The sequence below is a fragment of the Nyctereutes procyonoides genome, unplaced genomic scaffold (assembly GCF_905146905.1).
Source record: "Nyctereutes procyonoides isolate TBG_1078 unplaced genomic scaffold, NYPRO_anot_genome, whole genome shotgun sequence".
Classification (NCBI taxonomy): Eukaryota; Metazoa; Chordata; class Mammalia; order Carnivora; family Canidae; genus Nyctereutes; species Nyctereutes procyonoides.
The window spans coordinates 7,538,982-7,561,395 of record NW_026575121.1 but is presented as its reverse complement, the minus strand read 5'-3'; the positions used below and the strand labels follow the sequence as shown (position 1 = coordinate 7,561,395).

The window sequence follows — 22,414 nt, the reverse complement described above, 5'->3', positions numbered from 1 at the left end:
GTGTGAGTACAGATTGGCCACTAAGTGGGGCCTGTTAATAATCTCCATCTACTATAGGGATTGTTTCTGTGAAAGTGTTAGAATCTCTTGAGTTATAACCTTGCTCCAGTGCCTTCTTGGAACAGGGCTCACTGATGTCCTCATTGGTTAGCTATCTCAGGTTCTTTGGCTTTTCTGGCTCTTTCATAAATTTGTTTGGAATATTTTCAAATCCACCTACATTTCTTGCCAGTATTATCTTTTCAAAGTAAGTTCCATATGTTTATTACGTACAGGGTTGAGTGGTACCTTTTCTTATTTGTCATAAGTTAATCATTTTTCATTAGAAGAGTAAATAACAGATTAAAAAAAATGTGAGGGAAGAATGTGAGGGGAAGGAATGATTTCCAAAAGCAGAGGTGTTTGAGTGTCAATGAAGTGAATGTGTGTAAATATGGCTACGTGTGCGTGTATACCTTTACATTGTGTGTGTACACAAATGTTTGTGAATATATACATTTTTGTACACATGTGCATCAGTGCATGTATATATATGCATGGAGTGGGTGTTTTTTTCATTAAAAAAATGCCACTGTACTTGATCTGATCAATTAATAAGACAGTGAGATGAGTACTCATAGGGCAAAGCCCAGTGGGAGAAGAAGGAAATAATGAAATAGGAATCAAAAGGGTTATAAGGACAAAGTAGGAGTTGGGAGCTCCTATACCCCAGCCGACACTTTCAGATTTGAGAAATTGGAGATGGCAGTTATGAGCAATTTGTCACCGCTTCTACCCCTATGTCCTTTGTTAAACCTGGATGCTAGGGAAAAAGGGCAATACATCTATGTTGTTGCCCTCCTGTAAAATGAAACAGAGTAGTGCCAGATAGATTTTATCTCTTTGATTTTCTCACTAAGATGTCACATCCTTATTGGAGATAGAAGACTAGGGGTAAGATATCTAGCCCTTTCTCTGTCTCAAGAGTGGGGTATTCTGTTTCCTCTGAAATATTTTATATTTGAGAACACACATCAGGTTTGTCTTTGCCAAGACGGTCTTCCAGGAGGCCTGGTTTGGGTTAGGAACTTGACTGGTTATTCATCCATTTCATGAGTCCCTCAAGCCTCCCAGTGAAGTCACAGAAATCTGGCGTTCTCTGGAAGCCTGAGTTCTAGTTCTCCACAATGCACTGGGCTCTTGGGACCATGGGAGATTTCATGTTGTAATGTATTAAAATATTTGTTTTTCTAGGGGGGACTCAGGAAGCTGGCTCTCTTTGATATGTTAATGGTAACCTCTGAGAGGAAATACTCTTAAGCTGGCAGGGGCCTGTGTGAGGCTGTGAGATTGGAAACTTGCTTAGAATTTTATAATCTTAGATGACCTAGTAAGACTTAGTCAATGGAGAGAATTACAGAAAGACTCAATGAGATAGGTATTGCTACTGTCCCTATTTCAGAGATTAAGGGGTATGCTCACTGACTTGGGATAATTCCAGGAAAATGCTCTTGAATACCTCCCTATACTGTCTCTACGACCCGTTGTGACCAAAAGTCTGGAAGCTTCATTTACCAGCCCCTAGTAGTAAGCAGCAATGCAAAATACATGGCCCTAGACCGGCAGAGTCTAGATTTCACTGTCTTGCCTTTGCTACCTATAGTTACCAGGCCCAGCACCACAGAGCCCTTCCTTTGACGTGCTTTGAACCAGTTACTTTTCTCTGCTCAAAGAACAGATAATGAGGTGCAGAACCTTACTCAGTCACCGCTCAGCTAAGAAAGTGACAGATATCCTAAGACCTTATAGCACTTCCTATGTGAAACTTGATTTACTGTGAATGTAAGTCATAAAAATGATGCATGATATGTTGATTTGATGTAACAATCAATGTCTAGTTAATAAACGGCTCACAGTGGTTTTCATACCTGAAGACAGTGTTTGATTTTCCAGCCCATACGTCACATTGTAGCTCAAAAAATGCTTGAGAAACAAATCCTCACTTATGCATAAACATATTCAAAGGCAAAAGATTTATTTATTGATGAGAGCTGCAAATTGACCAATTTTTAGCTTTTTCTTCTGAAAAGAAGAAAGCTTTCCAAAAAAGAGATTGCTACCAGATGTAGTGGATTACACAGCACTTGCTTAGATATGAAAAGCAGATGAAATGGAATATTCTGGTTTCTGATTCAGCCTTATTCTTATCTACGCATAGCTCTTCTTAAGTGAACTTGACAGTGTTGTGGGCTGATATTAAGATAGACGACTTTAGTAAACAAGGAAAAGGGTTTCACTCCCTACAATAGCAAATGGGCTTTATAATAGAAATTTCTTTGTGCAGGGGAAGATATTACAATTTTCAACACACAATAAATATATTTGCTAGACAAAAAAATGCATTTCATTACATGCAGTGCACTTTCTATTGTACATTAACCACTTTTTTGCTTTGTGTAGAAAAGTACCATTTTCTACTGTAAAATGTCTGCAATTTATTTTTATGAGTCTGTTTTTCCTATGAAGTAAGAACATTCCATTACATAACCTCATACTGATAAATGTACATTATATAAGAGGTGAAATATGCAGTACAAACATCTGAGTTTTTATTGTTTGGGTATCTGTACAGTTCTGAGAGCAGACAGTTAAAATTGTGGGCCAGAATAGCTAATTTTATTAACAACCAGTCTGTAATTACTAGGTTTACTGGAGTCATTTACTTTGATACTCTCAGCAACCATAATGGATATGTATGTTCTCTAAAATAATACTACTGCATACTTCAGCTATAGCCGTAATTTTTCCTGATAATATCTCCACTGGGTTAAAGAAACATAATTAATACTTTATTTAATCCTTGCATACTGTATACGTAGTTGACTATCATTCAAAGTGGCACTTGCCCAGAGCCATATAGTTTCTTCACAGTTGAAGGTATTTGACCCTGATTACTGTTTACTGGAAATATACCAAATACATAAAAAAAAAGCCGTAATAAAGAATTCCTACTCTCTATTTTCTCTGTCATGAGGGTCACTGTCTTGTGTCTGGTGGCCTATATGAGTTACGAAAGTCCTTGCAGATTAGAGAATTAATTATTTTGTTTATGTCAGTCTTAACACTTGTACATATGTAATGGACTATTTGTGGGGATGATGCTTGCCTTAAACTTATTTTATTCTTACATTTAGAAACATAAACAGGGGCAGCTGGGTGGCTCAGTGGTTGAGCGTCTGCCTTCGGCTCAGGGCGTGATCCTGGGGTCCTGGGATCAAGTCCCATATCAGTCTCCCCATGAGGAGCCTGCTTCTCCCTCTGCCTGTGTCTCTGCCTCTCTCTGGGTCTCTCATGAATAAATGAATTCTATTAAAAAAAAAAGAAGAAGAAGAAGAAACATTGTTTATCCCTAAGGACAAGGTAACAGGGAAAAAGCCTTGCCTACTTTGCTGCTTTGGGATGGTGTATCTAAAGAACGATTTTTGCAGAAACCAGTGGCTTCAGTCGGCCTGGCTCTGCATCAAGTCCTCCACGCATGCTGTCTTATTTATTCGTCACAGCAACCCTGTGATGTAGGCTTCCACAGGACACATCGTGAATCTGGGACTAGCGCCTCAGTGTGGTCACAAGCCCAGGGAATGTTGGCGCTGGGACTGGACTCCAGCACAGCCTGGATATTCTCCGATATAGTTTGAGCAATTTCTAAATCTCTGAAGCCCAGAAATGAAAATAAAATCCATGTGGAAGCAAAAGAAGAAATTCTGAAGTGGTGGAACTGGAGACACAATATTTCTAGTGATCTAATATATAATTCACTATAATTTGTTTAACTCTGAAATGTTCATGTGTGATGTGCTGTACTTAAAAATATAGGCGTATCTTGCGGATACGGTAGGTTCAGTGCCAGACCGCTGTGACAAAGTGAGTATCGCAATAAAGTGAGTCAAGTGAATTTTTTGGCTTCCCAGTGCACATAAAAATCATATACACACACCCTACTGTCGTCTATTAAATGTGTGATAGGATTATGCTTAAAACACAATGCACTTACCTTAATTAAAAATACTTTATTGCTAAAAACGTGCTAACCATCACCTGAGCCTTCAGTGAGCCATAATCTTTTTGCTGGCAGGAGGGTATTGATACTGATAGCTGATCAGGGTGGTGGTTGCCGGAGGTGGGGGTGACTGGCAATTTCTCAAAATAAGACAAAGAAGTTAACCGCATCCATGGACTCTTCCTTTCGTAAATGATTTCTCTGTAGCAGGTAATGCTGTTTGATTCTAGGATTTCTATGGGATTTCTTCCAGAGTTGGCATCAGTCCTCTCAAATCCTGCTACAACTTTATCAACTCAGTTTATGTAATATTCTAAAGCCTTCGTTGTCGTTTCAACAATATTCACGGCATCTGCACTAGCAGTAGGTTCCATTTAAGAAACCGTTTTCTTTGCTCATCCATAAGAAGCAACTTTCTTTTGCTCTTTTTGTCATGAGGTTGCCTCAATGCAGCCCCATCTTCAGGCTCCGTTTCTAACACTCATCTCTTGCTCTTGCCACCACGTCGGCAGTTACTTGATCCACTGAAGTCTTGAACCCCTTTCAAGACACCTATGAAGGCTGGTATCACTTCCTCCAAACTCTTGTTATTGTTGGTATTTTGACCTCTTCCCCAGAATCCCGAATGTTCTTAATGACATCTAGCATTTTCAGTTTACTTTGCCCAGGTCCATCAGAGGAATCACTATTTATGGCAGCGATCGCCTTATGAAGTATATAGATTTTTAGATTAATTTTGGAAATTTTATTTATTTTTGGATTTTAGCATCTGTTGAATTTATTCAGCATAACCACAGAGATATTGTCTTCATGCCGTCACACACAGACACAGATACAGCACGATATCCATATTTAGCCCAGAGCATTCCTTCCGAGGCTTGCTGATGTCTTCACAGGCCACAGCCCATCATTTAAATAATGGATGTTTTCAATGCCAATTCCTCTTTTGACTTTCTCAGTATCTTCTGCAGACATCTTCATGACTCCAACACACAGAGCATGCTGTTTTCCTTCTGCCATGATTGCAACAATTGACCCTACTACAACAGGGTGAAGTTTAGCTCCAGGAGACGTTAAGCCTGGACACATGGTAGTTGCTCCACTGAGTACAAATTTGATGGCTCCTTTATCAACTTGCTGGTGTGGCAGGATAAAAGGATATTTGTGAAGTAACCTTAGGGCTGAATAAAAAGGCCCATCTCTTTCTCTAAAAAATAGTAATTCTCCATTTACTGTAAGGATTTCTCTATGTTCACAGCATCACACTATGTTGACAGGATCTTTCTTAGGCATGATTTGATTAAGCCACGGTTGATTCCCTGGAAATTGTTCTATCAATTGATTCTTAATACCCTTTATAACTGAGGTTTTCAACTGGATGCTGTGGGACACATTTTCTTTTTCATCAGATTTCTTGAACATGATCCAAGGTGAAGAGGGCGACGATAGGGAAGGGAATTTTTGAAATTTTAACTCTAGTATAGTTGACATACAACGTTATATTCATTTCAGGTATGCAATATAGTGGTTCAACAATTCTCTACCTTACTCAGTGCTCCTCATGACAGGTGTACCGTTAATCCATTTCACCTAATTCACCATCCATCACCCATCCCCCCCCCACCTCCTCTCTGGTAACCATCAGTGTGTTCTCTGTAGTTCGGAGTCCGTTTCTTGGTTTGTCTCTCTTGTTTTGTTTTGTTTTGGTTGTTTGTTTCTTAAGTTCCACATATAAGTGAAATAATTTGTTCTTTGTCTTTCTCTGACTTATTTTGCTTGGGATTGTATTCTCTGGCTTCATTCATGTTGCAACTGGCACAATCTCATTCTATTTTTTGGTCGAATAATATTCCATTATGTATATATACCATATCATCTTTATCTGTTCATCAGTTGAGGGACACTTGGCTGCTTCCATAGTTTGGCCATTATAAATAATGCTGTAATAAATAGTAGGGGTGCATGTATCCTTTTGAATTAGTGTTTTTTATATTTTTTTTGGGGGGGAATACCCAGTAGTGCAATTATTGGATCATAGGATAGTTCTATATTTTTAACTTTTTGGGGAAGCTCCATACTGTTTTCCAGAGTGGCTGCACCAGTTTGCATTCCCACCAACAGTGCATGAAAGTTCCCATTTGTCCACATCTTCTGCAACACTTGTTATTTCTCATGTTTTTTATTTTAGGCATTCTAAAATGTGTGAAGTGTTATCTTTATGTAGTTTGATTTGCATTTCCCTGATAATCAGTGATGTTGAGCATCTTATCATGTGTTTGTTGGCCATCTGTGTTTCTTCTTTGAAGGAATGTCTGTTCATGTCTTTGGCCCATTTTGTAATTGGATTACTTGTTTTGGGGTGTTGAGTTGTATCAGTTCTTTATATATTTTGGATACTAACCCTTTATCAAAGATGTCATTTGCAAATTTTATCTCCCATTAAGTAGGTTGTTTAGTTTTCTTGATTGTTTTCTTTGCTGTGCATAAACTTTTTATTTTGATAGAGTCCCAATGGTTTATTTTTGCTTTTATTTCCCTTGCCTCAAAAAGATACATCTAGAAAGGTGGTTTTCTATAGATACCTGTAGATATTGAAGAAATTACTGCCTGTGCTCTCCTCTAGGTTTTTTATAGTTTCAGGTCTCACATTTAGGTCCTTGAAACATTTTGAATTTATCTTTGGGGTCCAGTTTCATTCCTTTGCATGTAGCTGTTCAGTTCTCCCAGCACTATTTGTTGAAGAGGCTTTCTCCCGTTGCGTTTTCTTTTCTCCCTGGTCAAAGATTGACCATATAAACATAGGTTTATTTGTGGGTTTTCTATTCTGTTAAGCTGTGTGCCTTGTTTTGTTCAGTACCATACGGTTGATTACTATAGCTTTGTAGTATAACTTGAAATCTGGAATTGTGATACCACCAGATTTGTTTTCCTTTTTCAAGATGGTTTTGGCTATTTGAGGTTTTCTGTGGTTCCATATAAATTTTGGAACTGTTTGTTCTAGTTCTGTGAAAAATGTCGTATTTTGGTAGGGATTGCATTAAAGCTGTAGATTGCTTTGGGCAGTTATGGACATTTTAGCATATTTGCTCTCCTAATCCATACAGATGGATATATAGTTTTATAGTCTTCAGAGTACAAATCTTTTAACTCCTTGGTTAAGTTTATATTCCTAGGTATCTTATTTTTGGTGCAATTATAAATGTGATTGTTTTCTTAATTTCTTTTCTGCTGCTTCATTATTAGTATATTTAAATGCAATAGATTTCTATACATTGATTTGTATTATGTAGGTTTACTAAATTCATTTATTAGTTCTAGTAGTTTTTTGGTGGGGTCTTTATGGTTTTCTATATAGATAGAATATCATGTCACCTGTAAATAGTTTTATTTTTTTCTTACCAATTTGGATGCCTTTTATTTCTTTTTGTTGTCTGATTGCTATGGCTAGGACTCCCAATAAATGTTAAATATAGTTAAATACTAAACTATGTTAAATAATAATGGTGGGAGTGGATATCCCTGTCTTGTTCTTGACCTTAGGGGATACACTTTCAGTTTTTCCCATTGAATGTGATGTAAGCTTTGGGATTTTCATATATGGACTTTATTATGTTAAATATGTTCCCTCTGAACCTACTTTGTTTGGGGTTTTTATCATGAATGGATGTTTTACTTTGTCAAATGCGTTTTCTACATCTGTTAAAATGATCATAAGGTTTTTACCCCGTCTTGTTGATGTGATGTATCACATTGATTCACTTGCAAACATTGAACTACCCTTATATCCCAGGGATAAATCCCAGTTGATCATAGGGAATGATTTTTTTAATGTATCAATGGATTCAGTTTGCTAATATTTTGTTGAGGACTTTTGCATTTGGTTCATCAGAAATACTGGCCTATTATTCTCTCCTTTTGTTATGTCTTTATTTGGTTTTGGTATCAGGGTAATGAATGAATTTGAAAGCTTTTCTTCCTCTTCTAATGTTAACCTTTTACCATTTTGATAGAAAGTAAACCAAGCTGTAGAATTTTAGGCATCTCTGACATCTCTTTATTTTCTCAGTTTATGAGAAGAAACTATTATGGTAAAATAGTTCTGTTTTCAGGCTAAAACATCTTTTATTGAGTGCAACAAACAGAGCAGCAATTTTTAGTAAAAGGATTAAAAAAAAATTCAAGTAAAACATCCCCAACCCACACCAAGAAAAAACCAACTTGTTGCATATCACATTGTTGCATGGATATTTGTTCAAACAGTCTTGTTTTCTATGCAATCACTACCAGCTTTTTCTACTTTTATCATTTCATTTTTATCACCCTTGGTGAAAATGAGAGATTTACCCAGATGGAAACAAGCTTCTTTACACTTTCACATATTGTTTTTGACGTGGTTTAATAAAAGTACTTAAGTATTTTTAAACACAGACAACTGACTTTTCCTTGCTGCAATAGGTAAAGGATATCTAATCCAGCAAGAAGAGTTCTCACGGTAGAATATTAGTTAGCCTTAAAAAAGGAATGATACTCTGACTCATGCTGCAACATGGGTGAGCACTGAAGACATCAACCCCGTGAAAAAAGTGAGACACAGAAGGACAAATACCATCCATCTCTATTCTAGAAAGCTGTTATAGGCAAATTCAAGGAGACACAAGGTAAATAGGCATCAGGGGCTGGAAGGTGGGGTGAAGGGAGTTAGTTTTTAATGAGTGCCTTAAAGTTTTTTTGGTGGGGACGTAGATGAAAAATTATAGTGGTGATTGGTAGCGTAACTTCGTAAATGTATTTAATGTCGCTGAATTGTAGATTACAAATGGTTTAAGTGATAAATATTATGTATAGATTGCAACAAGGAAAAACATCTTGAAAAAGAAGGTAAGAATTCCGCCAAGATCTTATAACTAAGGAGCAGAAAGTTCTAGCCTGGATTACTGAACCTGATGCCTATGTTCTGGTTCAGCAAATTTGTTAAGTTCCTGGGTGGCTCCTTCTTTCATTCATTTGGTTCATTCTGTTGGTAAATATTTATTTAAAAATAGAGGAGTCGTGGCATGTCATATTAGACTGAGGACTGGAAATATGAGTAAGGGAGACTGTGTGGGACTGGGATAAGATAGCTGTATTCACAAATAATTAAAATACAGTAGAAAGGCTGCAGTAGAAATACAATGAATAGTGATGGGAACACTGGAAAGGAGGTTCCTGAGGGCATCAGGGCTTCACAGAAGAGTTGATCATTTATTTGGGTTTGAACTTTGTGAGGGAATTGGTTGCTTTCTATATTTCAGTAATACATAGTACATGATCACTTACATTTTTATGCCTTGGAATCTTGGATCTAAGATATCTGCAGGCTTTTCAGATATTTTGTAAATTGTTTCCCCTAAGGCTATGAGAAAACTGGTTCCTGGAGGCATCAAGACATGTTGGTTTGTTCTCTGTTCTGTTTTTTCTTTTTTTTTTCTTTCTGTTCTGTTTTCTAAAAATTTATAAGGAAAACGACTTTGAGAAATAATTCAAAGTAAATGAGACACATTCAGCTCTCACAAAGAGCTTGTAATCTAATAGGGAGAGAATAAAGACAGCTGGGCAGTAAGTGTCTTAAGAAACAGTCAATATGGGATGGCCATGGAGAGATTGGAGAAGTGACTTCTGCTGGGAGATGGAGCAGAACTTCATGGGTGGGGGGCTTTGCAATTTCCCCTTAAGTGAATTTTGTAGAACTGTGGTAACTAGATGTGAATAAGGTCATTTTATTTGGATAGAAAGGTATGAACAAAAGCAGAAAGGCAGCAAATACTTAGTCCTATTCAGGGGCGCAGTATAAAAGCAAGCCCAAAAGATCCATTGAAGCCAGGTTATAAGGATCTCCAAACTTTCGATTTTCTGCTTATTCTAGAAGTCCAGGAACCATGATTTGTTACCGGTAGATTTGCAAGAGAAGGGCTAAAGAGTCTTCATACTCATACCCATGTTTATGGGATGGTGGAGAAAAAGGAGAGCAAAAGCGGTGATCCAGAAGCACTGGGTGGGCAGTGGGAACCTGGGAGGGGTGGGAATACATTGAACTAGAAACGCGACCTAGTGTGAAGAACATATTTTGGAGTCGGCTCTTGATTCAAATCCTGTAATCAACATTTTCTGTGTAGACTTGGCCAAAATTCTTAGAACTTCTGAGCCTCATTCTCGTGTGACAAACGAGGACGATAGTGTCTTTATGTAGGATTATCCTGATTAAAAAGAATGGGGTGACACACATATGTAGAATCCAGATGGCCCCAGCTGATCCCTATGGTCGGTCTCTTCTGAATTTGAATGTGAAATAATTTACAAATTTTTCCTGCAAAGATAAGTTATTCACATATGTAACTCATGTATTTCTAGACAATTAGTATAATGAATTTCATGTATCAATAAAAACACCACAGCCAAAATAGATTCTCCTGGTATAAAAACTTATCTCCGGGAATTAGTCAAATATTTTGGAAGCCATGTTAACCATTTCAGTTCTCTACTTGCCATTTCAGGCTCAGAACAGTGTGTTTAGGCAGTGGTGTTTTCTTGTCCAACCTAAGGTCTGTCCAATTCCTTTTCCTGATTGGAGCTCTAAGTTAGGGTTTTACTCTGTGCTGTGTATCCTTCCACTAAGGTGACTACCGGCAATACTTGAAAGTGTGAATGCACATTTGAAAATCTCTCCCATGGTTTCCATCAGAAATAGTCTAGATTGTGGTACCTGGTGTCCCTACCAGACTTTTTGTCTTTAGCCAGTTTATGGAAATCTCTTTCTTCTAATTATTCCTCAGGCAAACCTCTTAGGTTTTCTGTTTGATGATGACATTATTTGTAAATGAGGTCATCTCCTTTCCTACGGTTTTATCCTTATTTGCATGTCCTGACCTAGAGATAAGTATGTCGGGATGATGATGGTGGTGGGAACCAATAGATGGTATTAGAAAGACCTCTAGTGTTTCAGTATTTAATATGATACTGACATTTAGTTTGAATCCCATAGCACCCTTGTTATGTCTTTCCTGTCACCTGGCTCACCTTACATAGCAACTTTTGGGAAAAATGTCTTTTTCCTATGGAACTCTGAGGTCATTAAGGACAAGGTCTTTTCTTCCTCATCTCCATATTTGCAGGATTAGCACCGAGCCTGAACATAACCTACAGATGTTTATGGGAGGTCTGAATAAGTATACCTTAATGTATCAGGGCTCAATAAAAAGATCCTGAAGACAATAACTTCCTAATAGGAAATTGTGAACATCTTTTCAGAATTTTGAAGATTCATTGTTTAGCTGTCTTCCTAAAAAATGTTTCATTTAAAAGTGATATCTTGAATACTTGTCTTTTTTTGTGATTTTTATGCAAGCAAGCAGGAGAGAGATACATTTTAAAGCTCTGTCCTGTCTGTAATTAAAATAAATCGTGAAAGCCCAAATTCTAACCAAATTGTTGGCCCAAGTGTGATTTCTTTAATTCCTTTTCTAACTTCTCTGTTTTCTAACAAACATACAAATAAATAAATCCAGGAATTAATATTAACTAGTTGGTTATTTTGTACTTGCCTATGCAGACAAAAAACAAAGGTAATATTTATGTTGATTGTGTTTGGATCAAGGCATTGGTATTTTAAAACAGTATCTACCCTAATGCTATATAATCTCCTTTTCTTGGTACTTCCCACTTTAGTTTCTATAAAACATCAAAAAATGATGTTTTGTCTCAAAGTCATTCATGTAGTCATTGAAAAATAGTGGGATATGAGATGGGACTGAATAATGTGAAAAAGACTTCTTAAAGGTGAATTAAGGTATATTGAAGAATAATTTGCAAAACCTTTATGGCAGAAGTCATATTTATTGAAAAAAATTAATATCTTTGCTATAAAATTTGTAACAGGAATATTTACCGAATGTTTATTTTGATGCATAAACCTGAATATTACATACCAAGTACAAGACAGTAGCACTAGCTTTTCCTTTATTTACATTTTATGAAAATCGTTATGCAGTCCATGTTAAAAGAACTTATGATGGAGAATTGTTACATTAGAAAAATAATATTCTTGATAAAGCATTCTCAAGGAGTCCAAGGAGTCCAGTCACATTTTCTGCCTCTTCAATAAGGCAAAAGTCCCTGGAATAGCATATAACTTAATTTACAAAATACAGTAAATGTTCAGACACATATTCAAGTTTTCTTTTGGTATGATTTTTTCTTCACTGTAAAATTACTTTTTATTTTTATTTTTGTTTTTATTTTATTTTTTTTTACTAAAACAAAGACTTTCAGGAAAATGTCATTGAATGATTTCAGCTATACATTACCTATACAACTCTGTAGCCTAGCGACAACCATTGCTACACCGTCATTAACTTTAAATATTTTGCTTGGTGAGCTATTCTCAAACGTAGCATATTTTAAGATTTTTGCCATCATTATGACCGTGGAATCGTTGGTTTTCATAGGAAACAGATCTGTCACAGTATGAAGCTTTGTGTTAGGGAACTGGTACACAATCACATTGCCACTCACAGGAGAACGCCACAGATGTAAGTGAAGGGAGGCCCCGCTGGCTCCGCAGGGGCCCCACGTGGGCCTGGGCTCAGCCTCCAGTGCTCACGCCACACAGTACTCGCCGAGTTCAGGTGGCTTCGTTTCCAGAGACACGTGTTCACTCTTCACAGTTAGGTGGTTTTAATCCCTTCGAAGGCACACAGCTTCCACCTTTTCTCCAGCGTTGCTCCCACGCCTGTGAATTCCTGTTTGAACATGCGTGGCAGCCTCATCAAAAGCATTTCAATTTCGTTTGCAGAGATCTGTTAGAAAGGAATAAAAGTCACTTTCGGAAACAAGACTCCTCTGAAAGGAGGCAAGGGGTTGGGTTAAGGATGCACTGCTCCAGTGACACAAATGACATCACTTGGCTGTCAAGTCATGTGCTTAGGAGACACATGCTGGTAAAGTGCTGGAGGTGACTGTCCTGGTCTGGAGCAGCAGCTGGGGGTGGGCAGGAGACAGGGGGGTGAGAATTCCAGGCTCGCCCCCTTCTTGGGGTTGGCTGGCTTACCCGGTGGGGCCATGCAGGAACAGCACCCCCCACGTTGATATGAAAGATGAGAGTGGGATTGAAGGGGGCTGAGAGCGAGTTCTCCTGGTGCCCTCCCTCTTCTACAAAGTCAGGGCCAACAGGTGTATGGGTAGATGTCTGGCCACCCTAACTTCTTTCTCTTTAATTAAATCACAAAGGTTTAGAGAGAAATGAAAACCCAGAACCTATAACCATGAAAGTTGCAACATCCATTCTTAAAATCCAGGTAGTTTTTTATTTTATTCTTTCAAAGTTTTATTTATTTAAGTCATCTCTACACACCATATGGGACTCAAACTCATGACCCCGAGATCAAGTGTTGCACATTCTTCTGACTGAGGTAGTCAGGTGCCCTTCCATGTAGTTTTTTGATGCAACTTCTTTATTTCTTTTTTCAAAGTAAAACAATTTTAAAAAAGATTTTATCTATTTGAGAGAGAGACAGAGATAGCGAGAGAGAGCATGAGCAAGGGGGAGAGGGAGAAGCAGTTTCTCCACTGAGCAGAGAGCCCAACGTGGGCTCCATCTCAGGACCCCAAGACCATGACCTGAGCTGAAGGTAGATGCTTAACCAACTCAGCCACACAGGTGCTCCCAGGTAGCTTTTTAATGCAACTTTTTTTTCTACTACCAGTTTTTCTGTATTACATACATTTTTACACCATAATTCATTTTACCTTTAAAAAAAAAAAAGGACATATCAGGAATCCCTGGGTGGCTCAGCAGTTTGGTGCCTGCCTTCAGCCTGGGGTGTGATCCTGGAGTCCTGGGATCGAGTCCCACATCGGGCTCCCTGCACGGAGCCTGATTCTCCCTCTGCCTGTGTCTCTGCTTCTTTCTCTCTCTGTGTCTCTCATGAATAAATAAATAAAATCTTAAAAAAAAAAGGACATATCAACCATAATCCTTCTGCTCTAACACAGCCAGTGCTCTTGTTTTCCTGTCTTTGCTTCCCAGTCCATGTACTTGCCTGGCGATCTCATATTCATATAGCTGGATGGCTAAGACCCTGGAACCAGGGCGGCTAACATTTGTTTGAATCCTGTATCTACTATTGTTATGAGCTAAATGACTCCAAGATAATTAGTCTCTCTAAGCCTCAGCAAATGGGAATAACAACATGCAACAGGGAAGTATGAAGACTACTGGCTTAGCATAGATTTGGCACATAGAAGTGTTTAATGAATCAGACCTATTATTTTTTTTCATGGTACAGTCAACTGAATAGATATCATCTTATAGTCTACACTTTGCATTTAACATTTAAATGTTAAATAAATTTAACGTTTATTTTAAAGAGAGACCAAATAGACCAGGAAGTCAAATCAACTGTTCATTTAATGTTCACATGGAAAAGATTTCACAGGATATATTCAATATTCCTAGGCCTATAACAAAAATACCTTTCGAGGCAGTCCTGAAAGTTAAAATAAATCGCATTCTAAAATTTTTGTGTGAATTATTTTGAAATCTGGATGCATTTTCCCACAAAGCCAGGTTAAAGGGATTATTAGATTGTCGCGTCAACCCACAAAAGCCTACTGAGCAGGTGATTAAAAGGTTCATAGGATTTTGAAACATTTCATTTCAGTGAGCACTGAGCAGAATGCCTTCACCAGCATCCCCGTTCCACTGTCACCCCACTCCTATGGGGTACGTGGGGCAAAAATGTCAGGATCTATCTTCATTTTTATAGCCAAGAAAATGGAGTGAGCTGCAGAGAGTTAAGTGCTTCTTCAAAGACAGAACTGGGGGGACGCCTGAGTTGCTTCAGTGGTTGAGCATCTGCCTTCAGCTCAGGCCATGATCCCAGGGTTGTGGGATTGAGTCCCGCATCAGGCTCCCCGCAGAGAACCTGCTTTTCCCTCTTCCTGTGTCTCTCTCTGTCTCTCATGAATAAATAAAATCTTAAAAAAAAAAAAAACTGGGAAAAAAACCCACGGCTTGTGCCTGGGAAGTAGGCATTGGTATGCTTTATGTGCCCTGTGTGATTTCAGCAAACTGTGGGTGAAGAGCCAGGAGTATAGTGCTGTCTTTCAAAATATCAATCACCTGGGGTTCTTGTTAAAAAACTCAGATCCCCCAGCCTCTTCTCTGGAGATTCTGATTTAGCTGATCAGGGTGTAGTTCATCTACTCTATTTTTAACAATCACCCCGGCTAATTCTTAAGATCATGAATATTTGGGTTAAGAATGGGGCTTTAAATCAAACAGGCTTGGATTTTATTTTATTTTTCAATATTTTACTTATTTATTCATGAGAGACAGAGAGAGAGAGAGAGAGGCAGAGACACAGGCAGAGGGAGAAGCAGGCTCCACGCAGGAAGCCTGATGTGAAACTTGATTCTGGGACTCCAGGATCACGCCCTGAGCCAAAGGCAGACGCTCAACCACTGAGCCACCCAGGCATCCCCGGGCTTGGATTTTAATCTGGGTTAGGACAACCTGTGTAACCATGGGCAGGCCATCTAATAGCTCTAATTCTCTGTTTCTTCATGTGTATAAGAGAAATACTCTCTCCATCTAATCGTGAGGATGATACATAAAATGTACCATGGTGCCTGGCACAGATGCTTTCTCTCTCTGTACATAGTAGGCAGTGACGATAAAATACGACCCTCTGTTACCAAAGGTTTTGTGATAAGTGGGTCAAGTTCTGTGTTTCTAAGCCAAAGCAAACAAGTACAGAGAAGTGTGTGGTCAAATCCAGTTTTTGCTTGGTCCACAAGGCAGTTTCCTGAAGCCAAGCTGTCCTCTTAACCTCCTTTCTGTCCTTTGGAGGAGGACAGCACAGGGCATCTACAGTAGGTTCCCATCTCCATTCAAGGGATACCCCTGAGATGAGCCATCCTTCCACAGAGACGCCCACAGATCCAGGCAGCAGCCACCCAGGCACAGGTTCGTTTTCAGGATAACTATACCTCTCTTGGAAAAGTAGGGAAGGCACTTTGTATGATTCATTAGGAAGGAGAGAAAAAGCTGAGTTCTTGAGGGTCAAAAATAAAATATCTGATCTAAAGATAACACCTGTGTAGGCCACCAGCCAAGGTCAGGGCAGGCCGTGCCACCCAGCAGCCCTGCACTGATTGGGAAAAAAAAGTGACCGCTCCTAATTCCTGAAAGCCTTGTCCTCGCCAGACTTTTTAAAAACACTTTTGTTAATTCTCACTATAATCTCAAGACATAGGGAGCAATTTACAGATGAGGAACGGACATCCAGACAGATTAGGTCCCTTATGCAGGGTAGCCCAGGCACTGAGTGTGGAGCTGGGTGCAGATCCAGAGACTCCTTGGCCTTGTTCTTTTTTTTTTTTTTTTTTTTAGTAATTTTTTTAAAGATTTATTTATTTTTGATAGACATAGAGAGAGAGAGAGAGAGAGGGAGGCAGAGACACAGGAGGAGGGAGAAGCAGGCTCCATGCCGGGAGCCTGACGTGGGACTCGATCCCGGGACTCCAGGATCGTGCCCTGGACCAAAGGCAGGTGCTAAACCGCTGAGCCACCCAGGGATCCCCTGGCCTTGTTCTTGAACACTGATGCCAACTGCCACAGGGACTGTGGTGTGAGCACTGGAGACAGTCCTCTTGGTCACTGTCTCTCTGTTGGTGGCAGGGGCCCCTTGGGGACAGGGTCTGTGTCCTGGAGGGCAGGTCTGTGGTGAGTAAGACTCGAGGGTGCTATCAGCATCAGTAGCAAGAAACAGTTCCCAACTGGACCAGCTCATACACATTCCAGTGTTCATGCTTAGGTGCCCCTACATAAACCCTTCACCAGAACAGCAAGCAAATCACGGGGAATCTTGTTTTCTGTGTGGTCTTCTGACCCGAGGCTAGACTTGAACCACAGAGGAAGCAGGAGAAGCCAGCAGGAGGAGAGAGGTAGTCCTCCCTTCCTGAGGCCTCATGGCCAGACACAGAGTGTGTGCTTTATGGGCATTATCTCATCAGAAAGCTCTTTAAACCAGCCAACAAACTCCTCACTTGCTGGAAGAAAGAAATGTTGAGGGAAAACATTTGGAATCCAGTCATGGAATGACCATTAACCAGCTTCATCATCTTGTCTAAATCACTTAATCTCTTTGGGTGTTCCCTCATTTGTAAGACAAGGGAATTGGAAAGAAACTCACTGAATGCTCTGAGGGCTCCGATTTGAGTGCTGGCCCCACCATCTGTTAGCACTGGTCTTTGGGCAAGCTATCTGAAATTCATCTGACCACTAGGTTGTGGCAAAGCTCTCAAACTGAGAGAACATGATAGATCTCCTGTGCACTTTATTTTTCAAAGATTTTATTTATTTATTTATTCGTGAGACAGAGAGGCAGAGACACAGGCAGAGGGAGAAGCAGGTTCCATGCAGGGAGCCCGATGTGGGACTCATCCCAGGACCCCGGGATCACGACCTGAGCCAAAGGCAGGCACTCAACTGCTGAGCCACCCAGGCGTCCTTCTTGTGCACTTTAAAGCACAAAAGGCAACCAATACTTAGTAGCACTTGCTGGGTGCCAGATACTGTTGGGTTTTTCATGTAGTAAGTCATTTAATACACATGGTAACCCATAAAAACCCATTTTACAGAGGGTAACATTCAGGCATAAAGACATTAAATGAGTCACCCAAGGTCACACAGATAAGAAGTAGTGAAACTGGGATTTGAAATTTTTATGATTACTTAGTTCGAGTGATCAATTAGCCATTCCTCGGATCTTGACAGAGCTGGAAGTTAGTGGAATGGAATAAGCTTCGTCAAAAGTAGTTAATGCTAAGTTGTCTTTGGTAGTGCAAGGTGACCGCCTCATTCTGTCGTAAAGATGTAAATACCATAGTCAGGGATGTGTCACAATTACGGAACACGCCACCTCAAATGAACTCCTACCAAAAAATCTCCATTTAATAAGGCTCTCAGATAAATTCTAGAGCAATCTCTGTAAAGATGTTTTGTATCTCATGCTAGAAGAAAGATCAAGGAGAAACTGCTTTTAACTGCTTAATTTGATGGTTTTTAAAACTTTCTCTACCCTGACAAACTAACTTTTATGATGTATTATGTTTTGGGGTCTTCAAGACAAAGTGAAAATTTAATTTGTCTTTTTTTTTTTTTTTACCCTCTGCCCAAAGAATTTTGATGTTACAAATATTTCATTTGCTTTAATTCTGTTTTCTCCTCCTCCTAAATCATTTGTCTGCTCTTGTAATTTTTGCCTTTGCAGCATCCCTTAATCTTCCCCCTGATAATTTCTTGGTTTTGAGAACTGAAAGAGTCCTGGGGTTATCACCCAAAACAAAGCACTCAGACCTCACTGGCCAGGCTCAGGGTGAAGTGTACCCATTCCCCCATCGGTGCAGAGGATTCCCTTCCCCAAATCCATTCTGAGGTCCAGGCTTCTCTCTGAGTGCCTGTTTGTCCTTGATGGAACCCACTGGGGGCCGGGGGGTAGGGGTGTGCTGGCCCAGCTGCTGAATGGTGAGGCTAGAACTCCGTGCGGGGCTACAGATGCCCAATCCAGCCCTGCTTTCATGGCACCATGTTCCTCTCAAGTACCCGTGGTGAAGGGGCTTTTGTGTGGCATTGCCGTAGAGGCTAGAGACCAGTGCTGTGCTTGTAAAATCACATTCACCCAAACACCGTGTTTGTGGTGCTCTAGAAAGTAGGGAAGATGGTCAGAGATGTGATGCTTTTATTATCCGCTTACTCAGCTGGCTTTGGTTCCAAGAAATTGGTGGTCTGTGTATTTTCAATCTTTGATGTTGTCGGTGGATCCCTGCCACCTCTGTTTTGTTTAAAATTTTCTAAGTCTGGCATCTGTTCTTTTAGGAGGATTGATTTGTTCTAATTAATTTAAAAAAAAAGAAAAGAAAGAAAAGATGAGAAGGAATAAAGGCTCTGTGTAACCAAGGGGCTTGTGTGGTGGTAACACTGCAGAGGTAATTTGTAAGATCTGCTTGATTTATTTTCTGATTTGCTGACTCCAGCCCAAGCCCACTGCCTCCTTGCCAGGCCTCTAAGCATGTATATAAATTGACACAAGCAGACATAAATCAATTTTATTATGGGGATGGCTGGCTCCATGTCCCACATCAGTCAGGCGAGAGAAGCCGAGGGATGAGGGGTCCTTGTTTGAGGCACTGAAAAGACACTGGCATAGGCTTTGTCAAGGCTGGAGAGTCAGAGAAGCCAATTGCAAAACCACATTTCCTTCCATAGGATAAACTGACTGTTGGCTCTTAGTGCCCATTTAAATCTTGTTCATTCTTCATATCCCTGGGCGCATGGCATCAGCACCGACCCCTTGCAATAAACTTTTGTGGAAAGAAATACAGAATATGGATGGGAAAGAAGGGAGGGAACGGGAGGGAGAAATAAGGAAAGAAGATTAACATAAGTGAGGAATTAGGAAGAAAAGAACTAGAAGGAAGAGGAACAACAGGGAGGGAGGGAAGGAGGAAGAGATAGGGAAGGAGGAAGATAAATGGAAGCAAAGAGTGAATGAGAAAAGGAAGGATCTGGATGGAAAATAAGAGAAAGAAAGAAGGAAGGGAGGGGAGGAAGGGGAGAGGTGTTGGTGACAGTAGCCCAGAGGGAGGTGTGGGAGTGAGCCCACACTCAGGGATAACTGCCTGGTGACGGCGGCTCACTTGGACTTGGCCTCTCTCCGACTTCTGTGGCACTGAACATCTGCCTGCCCGATGTGGCCCTTCAATAGTTCATGTCTGTTGTCCAGTCGTTTTATAACCATTACCTCAATTAGACTACCAACTTTTCGAGAGCAGTGCTTTTTCTTGGATATCTTTTGTGCTCTGGTCGTCCCCTGTTCTTCCCAGGTCCCTACGACAGCGCTGGGTTCCTGGAACACGGTGAATTGTCCCCAGTGTTCACTGGACCCCTGGCAACCGTGTCAGTTTCTCTTGCTCTAAGTGTGCACCTTCCTTTTTATTCTTTACGTGGCCACATGGGAGTAGTGTCACCTCCAACGCTTCACTTACCATGTGCTTTCCAGAGGTGGTGTGATATTTATTTATTTATTTTTATTTATTTATTTATTTATTTATTTATTTATTTATTTTATTTTTTTTTGTGGTGTGATATTTAAAAACAGTCATTGTCGCCTGAGCAGTGGAAGACTCACTCACTCATTAACCTACTATGACAGGTGACTGTTTAGGAGAACACTAGAATCTACATAATACAGAAGATTTTTTTTCGGAGTGGGGGAACCTTACAGACACCACTGAGAATATTTCATCTACCCTTACTGCCTAGCGGTAGTCCAGGAAGGAATGCTCTCCAATTAAGGCCAACTTGAGTCTTCTTGGGACTGAACTGAACGAGGTATTTTAGTTTTGTGTTCCAGAGGTATGCTCTTAGCACGGCCTGCGAACGGCCTGCTCCTCCGGTGGGAGATGTACACAGGCCTGTGAGCACTGTCGATGAACAGTGGTATCGTGTCAGGATGGCAGGTCTTTGTAAATCCTCCAGTATCTTCTGCCATGGTGAGTCTGGTTTTCATAATCAGATCTACCTGGTGGGCCTTGGGAGGAGGCTATACATATGTGGAGGGGGAAGCCAGACATGCTTGGGAGAACTTAAGTCCCAAAGAATACATAAAATGGGGGAAGAGCAGAAGAATCCCTCCTCTCGACTGTAAGACCGGAAGTATTCATCTGCTAATGCTCAACTCAATGTGACTTTCTTGCTTCCTTAGGATCGCTGAGTGGACTCGAAGGGCTCTGGGCTGAACGTGGGGATCAGAAACCTTTTCAGCATAGTGCTACCTTGAAGAGCTTACCTGCCTGCACCCAGGACACAATTTTTGACTCGGCAAAGTTTTAGGAAGCCATCTCCCCCCCGCCCCTACCACCCTCCTTCTGCCTTCCTCTGAGTGAATCTTTATGACGTGGTCATACGATCACATTCCGATACAAGAGGGCTGAGGGAATAAGAGTGGGTGGTTTAGGAGAGGCTGAGAGAACAGGAAAAATATGCAAATATCATTATCAAGAGCAGGAATAATATTTAACTGGAAAATGGCCATTTACTGGGCTATACAGTTTTAGGAGCCATGTGCAATTCACATGCCCAGCATAATTTAAATTAATTCCGGGCTCTCCTTCCATTTCTAATCATTCTTATACTCATATGTGGCCTTTGGGGAAATCCTAATAAAATCAGCTCCATTACAGGCTGGATTGATTGAGCCTGCTTTCCTTGCTCGTGTCAGCCCTGGGGTACGCAGCACCTAAATGTTATTTTACAATTGTCGTAATGGTGATACTGTCTGATGTCAAACGGTGGCGTTCTGACTGGAATTAAACAACAACAACAACAACAAAAAACCCAACCACCACCACCACTCATCGTACCAGAGTCAGCAAAACCTCCATGTCGTGGAGGCCAGGCTGAAGCTCGGTGGGGACCTGGTGACACCCAACTCATTCTGATTAACCAGAGGCAGATGCACCAGGCTGCTGCCCTGGAGAGCCGCGGCGTCAGTGGGCTGGTGGTGGCTCCAGGATTCTGAGCCTTCCGGCAGCTGATAGAAGGACAAGGCCCTGGTGGTCACTTAAAGGGCAAACCTCTCATTATTTTGTTTTCTGCTTTAAAGCCCTGAGGAGATGGAATTCCAGTATGTAGCAGTAGTTTGGTCTCTGGATTTAAAAAGTCTAAATATCCTTTCAGCCTCACTGGGAGAGAGACAATGTTGGGTCCAATCGCTGGCACCTAGGAGTTTTAGAGCAGTTTTTCTATTATAATTTTTACTTCAGGCACGAGGAAACAATTCGGCAGCTCTACCGAGCATTTCATTCAGGAGATGGAGGGCTGTCTGGGGAAGACCCTGTGCATTTCCTCCGTGAAGGAAATACTTTCTTCATTATCCCCTAAAATAAAAGTACCAGGCCGAGATAAACTGGAATTCCCTCTAACTGAATGAATCCCTTCCAGAGAGGCCGATCATCTAAGGGCCAGAGAACAAGTGTTGTGAATTCTCTCCTGAGAGACTACTGAGGGAGACCACATAAATTCTACCTGAGCAAATGGATGATGGACACACTATACTGAAGGTTCGAACCAGAAAATTCATTATTTATCACCCCCACCAGGTGATTTTTACCCCCTCCACCCTGACGCCAAACTCACATATATACTAACACAACTGCTTCCCAACAAAGGCCTCCCACTTGGGATTTCCAAGAGGGGAAGGGAAGCAATGTCAAAACTCAAGGGAAGGGTAATAGCAACAACAGGAATAATTTCTTGAGGGCTTATTCTATGCCAAGCTA

The 22,414-nt window shown here is 40.5% G+C and overlaps 1 protein-coding gene and 1 pseudogene across 6 annotated transcripts in view; both read right to left on the bottom strand.

Annotated features, from left to right (window-relative positions):
* Nucleotides 1-4,888: 4,888 nt before the first annotated feature.
* LOC129516334 (malignant T-cell-amplified sequence 1-like) lies at nt 4,889-5,458 on the bottom strand (annotated as a pseudogene).
* A 6,445-nt stretch (nt 5,459-11,903) lies between these two features.
* The window catches only part of ENOX1 (ecto-NOX disulfide-thiol exchanger 1), a 550,745-nt gene continuing 540,234 nt past the window's right edge, over nt 11,904-22,414 (bottom strand). For all 6 annotated transcript variants that reach the window (XM_055336178.1, XM_055336176.1, XM_055336180.1 and 3 more), the window contains one exon: nt 11,904-12,867. In XM_055336178.1, coding sequence (XP_055192153.1) covers nt 12,736-12,867 — 132 coding nt within the window. In that variant the 3' untranslated portion in view covers nt 11,904-12,735. The remainder of the gene's footprint in view (nt 12,868-22,414) is intronic.